Source organism: Empidonax traillii, unplaced genomic scaffold, assembly GCF_003031625.1.
Source record: "Empidonax traillii isolate 1590-97213 ecotype Southwest subspecies unplaced genomic scaffold, ASM303162v1 scaffold177:size1754471, whole genome shotgun sequence".
Classification (NCBI taxonomy): Eukaryota; Metazoa; Chordata; class Aves; order Passeriformes; family Tyrannidae; genus Empidonax; species Empidonax traillii.
In genome coordinates, this window is record NW_020955370.1 from 461,440 (window position 1) to 474,628 (window position 13,189).

Sequence of the window (13,189 nt, forward strand, 5' to 3'; positions counted from 1 at the left end):
CTGCTTTAAGACACAAGAGGAGAGATTCAGGTTATACGTGAGGAAGAAACTTTTAACAATGAAGGGCGGTGAGGCCGTGGCGGGGCGATCCCTGGAAGCGCCCAAGGCCAGGTTGGAGCGGGCACGGAGCGACCCGGCCTAGCGGGAGGCGCCCCTGCCCGTGGCAGGGGGGTGGAACAGGGAGACTTTTCAATCGCTTTCACCGCCACACCACTCTGCAGCTCCCCGGCTGACAGTCCCCTCACGCTGGCGAGGCACCACCGCGCATGCGCCCTTCCTTCCCCCCCCCCCCCCCCCCCCCCCCCCCCCCCCCCCCCCCCCCCGCCTCCTGCAGCGCGCAGGCGCGCGGGCCGCCCCCGCCCGGCACGGCGACCGACGGGCGGCGGAGCCCGCACCCCCCCCGCGCCCCCGCCCCGGCGGCATGAGGGGACAGCGCGGCCGGACCGAGCGAGCGGTAAGCGCGGCGCTCAGCCTGCCCTACCCTGCCCTGCTCTCCCTTGCCTTCCCCTCAGCCCCGCCGCCGCCGCCGTGCCCCCGCGGCAAGTTTCCCATTGTCCGCCCGCTGCCTGCCGGCTGCTCTCGGCGCTGACCGCGACGAGCCCCCGGGAGCGGCCGGCGCTGCCCGTGGCGGGCGGGGGGTGGTGGTGGTGGTGATTGGAGGGATGAGGGTGGGGATGGTGGTGGTGGTGGTGGGGCGGGGGGTCGCGGTGCTCGGGTGGGTCACGGCGGCGCCGCCGCCGCGACCGCTGCGCTCCCGGGCCCCGGACGGATCCCCCCGGGGCAGCGCGGGGATGTCACAGCTGTCTCCCCATCCCGTCTTGTCCCCTCCCGGAGTGTCCCGGATCTCGTAGGGGCTCTCACAGGTGCGCCCCCCCCTCCCTCTTCCGTCCCCCCAGTCCCGTCCTGTACCCTCCCGGAGTGTCCCGCATCCCACGGGGGATGTCACTGGTGTTCCCCCTCATCCTTTCCCGTCCCCGCCAGGCGTGTCCCGCATCCCGCGGGGGCGGCGCGGGGCTGTCACAGGTGTCCCTTCCTTGTCCCTTGCCGGGGTGTCCCGCATCCTCCGGGACACCACGGGACTGTCACAGGTGTCCCCCCCATCCCTTCCTATCCCCTCCCGGCGTGTCCCGCATCCCTCCGGAGCAGCGCGGGGCTGTCACAACTGTCCCATCCCGTCCCGGGGTGTCCCATATTCTCCCGGGACACGGCGGGGCTGTCACAGAGGTGTCCCCCCCCCATCCCTTCCAGGGGTGTCCCGGCTGCGCCGCGGCGGGAGGAAACGTGGAGTTTCTTTGTTGTGTAACTCTTTTTTTTTTTTTTTTTTTTTTTTTCTTTTTTTTTAATACGAGGATTACAGAGGGCTTGCGGCTGTTTGTGCTGATTCAGGTGGGTTTTTTTTGTAAAATGCAGGGTAGTCATGGGTAAATTCCGCTCTGGAATGGGATGCCGGAGAACTTCCCCGCGGCTCTGGGGGTTGTTGTTGGCTCCTGCCGTGTCCGAGGAGCCGCCGAGCCCCGCTCCGGGGCCGGTGTCGCTCCCGCAGCGCTGCAGGAACGTGAGAGCGCCTTAAGGACAGAAAAGTAAAGCGAACTTATTGTAACAAACGCATTTCTCTCCAAAATGACGCTGGCTCGCAGCCCGCGGCTCATCTGCGAGTGCTGCTGCCAGGATTTTGCAATAAACGTAATTGCAGTCGAGAGAGTTTGGGTCAAGCCAGGGAAAGCAGACACGAAGCCTTTGGAATAACTTCTCTCCGTGTTGCCAGTGAAATTTTTTCTGGCCGTATAGTGGAATTTTTGCAGTTTCGTCCAGTTGGGTTTTTTTCCCCAGCTCTCTTTAAAGTTTCTCTCTCGAAAGTTTTAATTAATTCTATTTGGCGGTTATAAAGGAATGCTTTGTATCACTGTGCTGTAGTGATCTGGTTTTTTCCTTTCTTTCTGAAAACAGGAATTTTTAACATTTCTTTCTTAACCTCTCTTTGTCTTTTCTGTATTTATTTATTTATTTTTTTAAAAAACCCAGTCCCAATTCAGCGTGAGCCCTGAGCAGGGCAGCCCACATACAGTGCTGGGGGACTGGGAAATGCTTCTGTGCCTGTCGCTGGGATGTGTCAGTGTTTGGTTCTCAGCAGCAGCACAGGAAGTCTCACCATCCTGACGAAGAGTCATAAACCCTGTTAAAGATTTGTTACTAAAAGTGGCCTGAAAATGTGCTAATTTTGTGTCGTGTTTGGAAGAAATGATAAGTCATTTCTGACAAATATATATATATATATATAAATAGCTTTTCAAGGCCCCCTTGGGTCTTAAAAAAAGTCGTCAAGGAATTGTGAAGGGTTTCCTGTGGAATTGCTCGCGTGGTACCACGCACGGAATAATTGCATGAGGAAATTGAAAATGGCTTCCTACATCTGACAGATGGTTTTAACAATTTTCTTTTTCAGGTTTGAGTCGGCCTCACTAACTGCAACGATGGTGCAGAAGTACCAATCCCCCGTGCGGGTGTATAAACACCCTTTTGAGTTAATTATGGCTGTGAGTATTAATTTTTGCTGTAATTTTCTTCTTGACACTCCCTTCTGTTGCTGAGTACTTACTGGGCTCTGTTTCGTAGGTGCTGTAGAACATACAAAGCTGGAACAATAAGCAAAATATGAGATGTGTGTGTTATTTGATGGCTGCTTCTCTGGCCAGAGTGATTTTTTTTAGATAATGTTCTCTGATTTTCCTGAATTTTAGGTATAACTTACAGATGAAATTTACAGGTGATAATTTCCAGATGTATTTGAAAGTGAGAGCAAAAGTAGGCTTGGAGTGTACTGCCCAGTTGATTACTGGAAGCAAACCCTTCTAGAAACGGGAGAAAGTGTCAAGTAGGTTGATTAAAAGATTGTTGTGGTTGTGTCTTCATCAGGGTAGAGTTTACAGGGCTCCAGAGCACAAAGAAAGCCATGAAAGCAAAGATAACCCAGAGTGAAAAAAGAGAAAGGACACTGGTGATACTTTCAGGGAAGGAAAGAAAAAAGCTTCCAGGGAGGTCAGAGAGATGAACAAAAAGCCTTTTGGCTGCGTGGTTGCTAATTTGTGTGATAATGTTACAATAGTGATTAAAAAAAAAAACGAAATCCTAATTAGGTTCTCTCTTCTTTCTCCCTCTCCCCTTCTCCCTCCCTCTTTTTATTAAACAAACCAAAAAGGAAGTAGGTATTTGACATTTTAAAGTCTATTCAGCTGAAACCGCAGCTGTGGGGCTCTCATTAGTTACAAAGAGCAGTTAAGGAGCTTTTCCCTGATAAAAACAGTTAAAAACAAAATCATAACCTAAATAATAATTATTTCACTCGCTGAAAAATACTAAGTCTAATGGCCTCAGAGGAGACTTTTAAAAGTGCTCTTAGTGTAAATATTTAGATAGATCACATGGTTTGGAGTGCAGAGTTCCTTACAGAAGTGATCCTTTGCAGTCTCAGGGCAAAAAAAAAAAAGGATTAGGTCACTCTACAGGGAATTCTTCCATTTCTTTTTATCTTACTCCTAAAGCTGCCTCCAGTATTACACATGTAGGTCTTGCTCTTGCAAACACTTCAAGGCAGAGAGTGGTTATTTTCCTGAGCACAGAAGAATCAGACTGTGATATGTTTGAGGTCTTTTAGGACCTTACTGTGCTGACAGCTGGGCTTCAGGTGGTTTCTAATTTAAATTTGATGGTGTATGTAACTTCAGCCTTCAGTGGAGTTATATTGGCTCTTAGATCAATCAGCCAGAATGAGTTTCTTGGATGAAATTCCCTGGCTGTTTGCTGGACTGATAAATCTTCACCTCGCTGTCGAACTGAAGGCAAAAATTTCTTCCCTTGAGTTATTTCTTCAAGGATATTCTGAGTCAAAATGCTGATATCATGATTTTTCACAGCTCTTTATTGGGTGTAAGTAGGAACACTTCTGACTGTTAATGTGAACTGTGAGTTCTCCAACTGCTCTGTGTCTTGGGGGTATTATTTGAAGAATAATCTTCAACAAATATTAGGTCTTTCCTTACTGTAAGGCTTTTCTTTGGACAGAAAGAGGCTGTGCTACATATGCAATTAGGATAAGACATTAGTTGAAAAATTAAAAGTGAACTAAGAGGAGAAGAATGTTTATAAAAAGAAACAGCTGAACAAGATCCTTTCTGGGACTGGAGGTTTAGATGAGCGATAATACACATGATTTATTTAGTCTGTGTCAGGGCAGTGAGTTATCACTTGAACTGGTTCAGAATGTGAGCACTGGATGAACATCCTCCTCCTGCCATGTCGCTTCTGCTTTTTAAAACTTGTAAAATTCCTGGAGGTGATCCATCCAAACTGTCCGCGCATTTTGTGAAGGGTGTAGAGGAGTTCCTCCGTGAGCCAAATCCTGCAAGGAGTATAAACAGTGTATGATAGCTTGATGCTTTGTTACTGTTTTGTTACTGTCTTCCCTTGGTGGAATACTGATTGCATAAGTCGATGAAGTATTTCTGGAATGTTTGTGTCAAATTTTGTGCTCACTAAGGTGGAAGCACAACGTTGCATATTCTCAACAAAAAGGTACTATAATGTTGTTTTAACAGTGGCACCAGCTCTTCTGAACCGAGGTGCATGGCCTGGTGTATACCAGGGTTGAATTTAAAGCAACCCAACAACGACTTAACAATATGTTTTATTTGATTCTTCTCTTCCCCTCTCTTTTATTTGCACCCAACCTCTGAGAGAAGAATGTGTCCTCAGAGGTTTAAACCCCCACACCAGAGATACTCACCTGTCAGTAAAAAGCCTCTTGGAGAAAACTTTGTTTGGTGAACGTGGCAGCTCAGTTATCTAGCAAAAATCACTGCTTCTAGCCTGAGTCTTGTTGTGTCGGATCTCATCTTTGTCTTAGGGTGCTGAGTACTTTAAAAAATGTTATTTGGCAAATTGTCCTCCTTTTCCTGGGTTTTCTGTGGAACTGAAGAGGTAATTCATTCTGTAGAGTAGCAGTGAAGTTCACCAGTGTCAGTGAAGGGATGTGGACTTCACTGTAAAGATCTCCTGGATGATACGTGTTCCAGTTACAAAGTGGAACTCATTAAGCCAAACTAATATTTAGCCTTCAGATAGAGAAATCAGCATTAAATTCTTCTTTTCTACCAGCAACCGAGTGAATGCCACTTGCAGAGTGGGTAATTTAGATTACAAAATTCCTATTTGCCCACTTTTCCCTTCCTGGGTTTCCAAGAGGTACTTGAGGGAGAATGGAGCACAATCAGCATTCCATTCATGGAGCTCTAGTGTGTTTTGAGAGAACTTTGTTCTCTCTGTGAAGTGTGAGTGCAGCTCTATATGAAGACAAAAAACTGAATTTAATTCCACTTTGATCTAAGCCAAGATTGACAAGTGCTTTGCAGACAATTATGATACAAAGACTTTTAAAATAGACACAGTCAAAATTCTTTTCCTGAGTCGAATTGATGTTGAAAATAAGTTCCTCTGTTAATACTCTTCCTCTGAAATCCAAAAGTCATCTGTTGAGCCCTAATATATCTCTGTGGCAGTGTCCTTCAAGGCACAACTCCCTGTCTCCCAGCTCTAGGAGGGCACTGGGGAGGTGCTGTGGTTGGTGGAGATCAGGAGATCCATCCTGGAAGCTCCTTGCCTTCCTTCATCATTGAGGGCCAGCTATGTAAAATCTAGTACGAGCTACTTCCCTTGGAGATTTCCTTTTACTGGCAAATTGTGTGGTTCCTGGTAATACCTAAGATGCAAATCTTGCAAGGAAACTGTGTCCTGAGCTTGAAAAGGCTGTAGAATCACAGGCTAGAAATTACCGTGTTTTGGTGTGACACACCTAACACAGGCACGATGATTTCACCAAATATTTTCCAAAGCTGACACGGTGATTTTTTGGCTGTCCTGGGGTGTATCTGTTATAATTAACTTCTTGAAATCTCCGTGTTAGCGTGTGTATATATATATATATATGTATATATTAAAAAAGCACCCAGACCAACAGCTTGCACAGCTGTTCATCAGACTGAATAGAATCTCGCCTGGCTTTTCCTCCTGTTCCTGCTGGAGTTTACGTAATGCTGGAAGCAGCTGAAATGTGGAAAAATGGCTGTTTACTTAGACTCACTTGTCAAGTTACCAAGGTTAAATATACTGGAGAAAAAATGAGGAGCTGCTTTTATAAAACTTCTAAAGATTACAGATTCAATTTTTTATATTGGCTTAAAGAGGTTTACATTTAAAGTAATACAGGGACTTTGCTGAATAAGTAGTTCTTAATATTAAAAGGCAGTTAAGAACTTGAATCTTCCTCAACACACGAGAGGCTAAAATTAACTTTGGAGATTCACAGCTCATTTTCATTCTGACATACTTTAGATAATTCCCCTTGAGTTTAATTTCCAAAGTAAATTTAAATAATGAATAATCAGCTGCAATGGCATTCCAAGGGTGGAATGCAAATGAAAAATAAATAAGATTTTGGAAAAAACACACATTGAATCGAACCATTGACCACAGGGACTTTTTTTTTTTTCAGTTTCTGGAAGCTCTGTGAAAAATTTATTGCTCTTCAACCCATTTAGAAAAAGACCTATTTACAGCCACAAATTACTTAGTTTCAGAAATAAATGTGAATAAAAAAATCAATCTCAACATTTTTCCTTTGTTCTGATGGCATATCTAAAGTATCTCAAGCATGAATCTTTCCTAGTAAGTATAATGTGTAGTGCCTTTCATTATATTATCATTTTAATGGTTCAAATTTGCTGCTTTTGGACAAAGAGGCTGCCTGGCTTTCTTTGTTTTTATAGATCTGAAAAAATAGGTTTTAAGGTCTAGCTCATGAATTAAAGTATCCCTAAATTACAGGTAAGTAATAAAATTGTAGATGGGATAAATACGCTTCAGTGAGAGAGTAGATTAGAAAAAGAATTATCTGGTTTTTCAGATTGACAAATCAAAGTATAATCGCCTGATCTAAACTGTAATGAGCTTCCTGATCAGGCAGTACATTGTCTTGTCATTATAAAAGTTATTACTTGAAAAAGTAGTTTAAAACAGCCCCAAACTGCATCAAGTGCCACACCTGCTCATAGATCCTTGCAATTTTTATTCCTTCCAGTCTCGTTTTCTTTTTCGTGGAAAAAATGCGTTCCACGCATCACGTGAAGAGGGGCTGAGAGGCTGGTGAGAAAAAGGAAGCTCTTCTCTGAGTGCTTTGGAAAGCACAAAGTGGGCTTTAAATGTATGGAGAGGGATATATAGGATTTGTCTTGGGTGTTTAAATCCCAGGGAAGGGAACAGCCTGCATGTCCACTCCCAAAACTGCTCAGCTGTTTTCCCTGTTGTTGCAGGACTCCCAGGCTCTCATCTACTTTGCTTCCTGCCTTTGTTGAAAACTCTGGCTTGTTTGCTATTGGAAATGTGTTGGTAAAACTGCAGTGGAGCAGAGCCCTGTGTGGAATGTCTGATTTTTTTATATGAAGTGCCCGCAGTTTCGCTGCTGGTTTGTGTTGTTGGTGCTCTCCTCTGTCAGCATTCATGGTAAAGAACAAATGACTCTTTGGCCACTTGTTTGGAATGAGCCATGGGTAACAAACAAATGGAAGAGTTCACTTGACCAGTGGGGAAAAATATTGACTTAGCAGCCTGCTAACGGTGCAGTTTAAGTGTTATTTCATAACTTGCTTAGATATTTCCATGGCTGGCTGTTTCCTGTTTTGATTTTTTTTTTTTTTTTTGTGGGCAAACACATGACCTGACTGGGACTGACAGCTGCAGTTCTCTTGTTCACCAAACCCTTTTAGTCAGTTTTTAACAAGTCTTTTACACTTTGAAAGCTAAAGCACCACTACTGTCACACTCTGAAAGGTGTCAGTAGAAGAGAAATGTGTATCAAAACACTTCTTGTTGCTTTGTTCTGAAAGCACTCCCAGCTTTTCACCCTTTGCAGGTGTTTTAGCTCTGCTGTGAAGTGCTGCTCTGGGTTCTGCTGATCAGCCTGGTGACGTTTCCTTTGAGCTAAAACTCTTTAAACAGGTGGGAGTGTGGCAAGGAAAGAAGTGGTTACACATTCTGGAGAGTCCTGGACACTCAGGGTACTGCAGTTACGATGTGGAAAAGGTGTGGAAAAGGTGTAACTTCATGCCCATGGTCTAACACGTGGTTAGCCCTTAAGGAGCATGTGTAAAAGCTTCAAAACCCAGTGGGAAAGAGAGATGGTTATTTTTTCAGTGTTAATTAAAAAGAACATATTCAGTGAGAAGCCAGGGGTTGCCTGCAGATTGGAATGAGGTGTTTCCATATGGCATGGCCAGCTCTGTGCACCTCCAGCATGGACAGGCTGTGCTGCCTGTTCTGTGGAGCTCTTACACCGAGGAGTATCTGAACTGCTGTGCTTTTAGGAAACAAGCACTTCATGAAAAAGGGAGTAGAAGGAGATCCTGAGGGACTGGAGGCCACCCCTGAGCACTACCCATAAACCACCTTCTGTCAGAGTCCAGGGTTTGGAATGCAGGACTGAGGGGATGTTCACTGAAACCAGGATTACTCTTGCTCTGCACATAGTTCAGATTCAGCGTGTTTCTGGGGGGAAGGCTGGCAGGGTAGTCTTTAAACTGTTGCATTCTGAACGTAGAATGAATCTTCTGAGAATATGCAAGGAAATCTGTTAATTAGCTCAAGTTGAAATTAATTACAGGTTAGTCTTAAATGATCTATTTTCTCTTCTCCCAAGTGAATTTTTCTTCTAATTTTTCATGTAGTTTAAAATTAGTCTGTATGTATTCTAAATTGGGAACCAGGCTGTTAAGCTGAGTTATTAACTTTTTGTCTCATTTTTGTGATACAGTTAAGACAGGTCGGGTTAGCAGCTCATGTAAAATGTTAAGTTAGGCCTGTTACAGGTAATTTAATAATTTGGCTTTCTCACAGTCAGTCTGCAGCTGGTTTCAGCCAGTGGTGGTTGAGGTCAGAGTCACACCAAGGACCCACTCTGGTGGAAGATCTGGTGGCATCACGGTTGGGAATCTTGTGTTGGAAGAACCATCTGGCATTATCTGGGCTCCACTGCAGCGTGGGGCAGCGCTGCCAAAAGACAAGCAGTGAGCCATCAAAAATTTCTCTGGAGGTCTTGGCTTTTCTCTGCATTGCTTTTGCTCGAGTAATGCTGATTTCAGCCCGGTCCACAGAGGTTTTCAGCCTGTGGTTCACGGGCTCTCTGTTCTAAGGGTCAGAGAAACATCACCCAGTATGTGGCTTCCCATTATAGCTCAGCTGGCGTTCCAGGTTGCTGCTCTTGCTTTCTTGCAAAGACAGGGTCATCAGTTAGGGAGACAGGCTGGTCAAAAGCTGTCCTGGAGGGAAGGAAGATAAATAAACCTTGTTGGCCCAATCGCTGAGCACCCCTGTGGGAGCAGGTGCTCGTCCCCTCCGTGCTGTGGGTGAGCTCGTGGCATCAGGCCCCAAGGAGGAGCGAGTCAGCAGGGCATTTGTCGGTCCATGTTGTGCTGTGGGAGCCCTCGATTCCTTGGGGAAATAATTAGGGAATCTGCAGTCTGAAAAATGCAGAGTCCGCCTGCTCTAACAGTAAGGGAAGGGGCCATTAGAAACCTGATTCAGCAGTTGTCAGGTATTATTTAGCAGTGCAAAGTGCTTGCAAATTGTACTTAATGGCTCGGAGTTGCGGGTTCTGAGAGTTCCTTTGGCATGAAGGGGCATCTGTCCTCACCTTAGAAAAATAAAAATTAAAAATTTTTATTTTGTGGGCTCTAACAGGGCCACGTGCGAGCGGGCTGGCTGTTCTGCTTTGTATTCACGGGTAAAACTTCATATTTGAGCGTTCTCTGTCTCGGATTCCTCTGGGGTTTTACTTTATGATAATGAAGTTTGGGTTCTATATATCAGCAAATTTGAAAATAAAAATATCACAGGGCTGTTGGAACCTACCGGTTTTAACTCTGGTGGCAGCAGAGGGATGGATTGTGGGAGGGAGCAAAGAGAAGCTACCCTTCTGAATTAAAAATGAATTTTTATTTAAACAGTTTTAATTCTTAATTATATATGTGTTCTCCTAAGGTAGCATTTCAAGTCTTTGTCGTGGTCAGATTTATGAAGCTAAATATCTAAATCCATAGGGTTATGGATTACATGTGGGATAATTCCAACAGTTTTCATTCTGACATTATTTATATTCTCAATACTCAAGTATAGATGCTTTTGGAAATACATGCAGATCAATTTGTGCAGCAGTTGAAAGCTACATTGCAAACCTCACTGTTTCAGCCTCGCTGATAACTTCTGCCTTGCCCAGTGCTGCTGTAATATTAGATCATATCACCTTGGTAATAATAGATCTCATTCTGTGAAAATGATTATTTCCCTGGTGATGGTCAGGGTGGCAATGTGCCATTTCGAGTTGTTTGTGCCATGGCAGAAGGGAACGGTTTCCTGATGAGAGCACTTCCTTTCTGGAGTGCTTTGTGTCTCTTCATTCAGTGTAAAATGGCAATTCCACGGACATTCAGTCCAGCTCAGGAGCATCAGTCAGCAGAACCTTTTCCAGAGGACTTTTTTTTTTTTTTTCTTTTTTTTTTTTTCTGGCTGTTTCATTCAATGTGTAAATTATACTACATGATTTGCAAAACTGTCTTTGCTATGCAATTCATTGGCTTGTAGATAAATTCTTCATTACCGAATTCACGGCTCTCTGAAATTACTTATTTCTGTTGAAGTGTTTCATGGTCTGCATGGTGCAGCCACTGATGTTGTAATGAACAGGATTTAAAACAATTTCACTTGAACTTGTTTGTTCAGTGGTGGCTAAACCGATTCTTGCTTTTGTTTGCCTTTATTTGCTGTGAAGGAGGGTAAAGAACAAAGAATTGATTGTCTATATTTTAATAGCTTTTTAGAGAAGAATCAAACAACTCCAGGCTGTTCTTTTTCCATTGGCTTATGTTTGAAGGGAGGTGATATCTTTGACTGTATTTTGTTGGGGAGCAGATCCAGGGGTGCAGAAGCTGGACCACCTTACCCTGCCAGTGGCATTACCTGGTTGTTGAGACCTGAATGATGTTTTTGGCCATGGGGAAGGGGATTGTGTTTGTCTCTTACCAGGGACCACAGAACTGAATTGCACCATAAGGCCTCTCTCGCTGGAGTGCTGCATATCTGGCAGTGGCCAAGGGCAGTATCTGCCTCTAGGGGAGAGGATAAGAGTGAGATAAACATATGGTAACACTCTCTTAGGATACTCTCTCATCCTCCAGCAATGTGTCTTGACAGCCCTTCTGGTCCAGAGTGTGCCGTTGTCTGTGATAACATTGCATGTGCTGCGTTTCTTGTGCCTCCCCATTCCTTTCTGGAGCCAAGTGAGCTCTGTCATGACACCCTGACAGCCAGTGCTTCATGACATGCTCTGTCAAGAGATAGATCCCTTTTCTAGAGCCTGGCCCTGGCTCAGCCTCCCTCCTCCTTCTTGTGTTGGGAGAGGCAGTAAAACCAAATTCTGTGCTGCCTGCCCTGGTAGATCTGTCAGGTATCTCCCTCAGTTTTTAAATATGGTGTTGAGTCTGTTCAGTAGTCTATGGTGTCGTGTAAGAAACCCCTGCTGTTGATCTTCCATCACCAGTTTTTAATCTTTCTGAGGATCTCTGATACATCAGACATGGATATAAGGTAAAGAAATTTTTTTTTTGTTCTGCTTCACGTCCCAGCTTAAGAGCTAAACAGCCTGTGGGCTCCAGACTGCATTTTGATGACATTCCATTGGCATTAGTGAATAGTCAAGATTTAATTGGTGCGCTTAAAAAAAATTTAATTGGTTTGCTTAATAGAGTATGGCTGCTTTCTGTCTGGAAGGTGATATCTTGCTGGTCCAAAAGCCAAACTGAGACCTTTACATTAGTTGAACCGTGCTGTTTATCTTGAATTATGTCCTTTTGGCAAAGCTCAGTGTACTGATTATGGTCTTGGAAGAGTGAAATCACCATTGCAGGGCTTAGAGGCCAACTGCCTCTGGGCCAAATGGGAACCTGGTGGGTGAAGTCTGAGGCAATGAAGTCAAACCTGTTTCACTGAACCTTCATGGGGAGGGGGGATCTGACTGGAGATCAGGAGACTTTGTTCTTTGTGGCAGTACAAGTCCTGGTTAATTCCTCATTAAGCCTCTGGTTTAATGAGGAATTCTGAGCCCATATTGTACCAGTGCTGTAGTCATCCACTCCTAAATTAAATTTGGTCTACATGGTAATTTTATTTAAAATAACCTAAGATATTCCAGATGTTAAACATGCTTTAACAGACCTTCTTATTGAAAGTGTCTGTGATTCTAAGACCAAACAAGTGATGAATACTAATTATAGGGCTCATAAAAGTGAGACTTGAGCGTGGTACAATGGAGCAGTAAGGAATATTTGATTGTTCTAAAAATAGATCCTCAGTGGACACAGTGGGATTGCAGCTGAATTTTAAAGTAAAGCTTTGGTTCCTCTGAAGAGGAACCAGACGTGAAGTTTTGTTAACTGGAAGAGGAAAGGGGAAGCCAAGTACCAAATTCTGCTTTCACTGTGACAGCACCTTGTGCCTGGGAGATGCCTTTTGGCGACACAGAACACAGTTGCGATTGTTCAGCTGCTGTAAGACAAGCGATGGTTATTTACAGTAAGTGGTGAGACAAGCCTAATGGTTTACAGTCCTTTTTATGCGTGTCTCTTAAAAAATTCAAAGAAAGATGTGTTCCTGTGTTATGTAAAGGTTTGTGTATTGCCAGTGTTGCAGGGAAATAGGAAGTGCTTGGGAATAGCTCACATTCCCCAGTAATCACATGTCAGTCTCCAGGCATTTAAGCTTTCACTGGCCTGTCGCCAGCCTGTGCTGTGATGCTCTTTTGGAGGTCAGCCTCTTCTCCATAGCATTTTAACCCTGAGCCAAAACAGTCGTGTCCTGTGCAACTGGGGTCAGAAGCCAAGTTTCCTATGGTAGGAACTCCTGAAGTTGACTGTAATTGCAGGGCATGTTCTGTCACACACAGTGTCATGCTCAGAGCTACGTGGCTTCTGGGCCAGACTGATTTCCATCTGTCTTGCTTGGAACATGGGTAGGGCAGACTTTTTTTTTCTGAACACAGAGTGGTTTTGCAAATGCATTTAATATAAACAAGTTACAGTGAAATTGCAAGTCC

At 44.5% G+C, this 13,189-nt stretch overlaps 1 protein-coding gene across 1 annotated transcript in view; it reads left to right on the top strand.

Annotated features, from left to right (window-relative positions):
• Nucleotides 1-360: 360 nt before the first annotated feature.
• The window catches only part of SEC14L1 (SEC14 like lipid binding 1), a 41,642-nt gene continuing 28,813 nt past the window's right edge, over nt 361-13,189 (top strand). The window contains exons 1-2 of the mRNA XM_027886094.1: nt 361-454; nt 2,444-2,534. Coding sequence (XP_027741895.1) covers nt 2,472-2,534 — 63 coding nt within the window. The 5' untranslated portion in view covers nt 361-454; nt 2,444-2,471. The remainder of the gene's footprint in view (nt 455-2,443; nt 2,535-13,189) is intronic.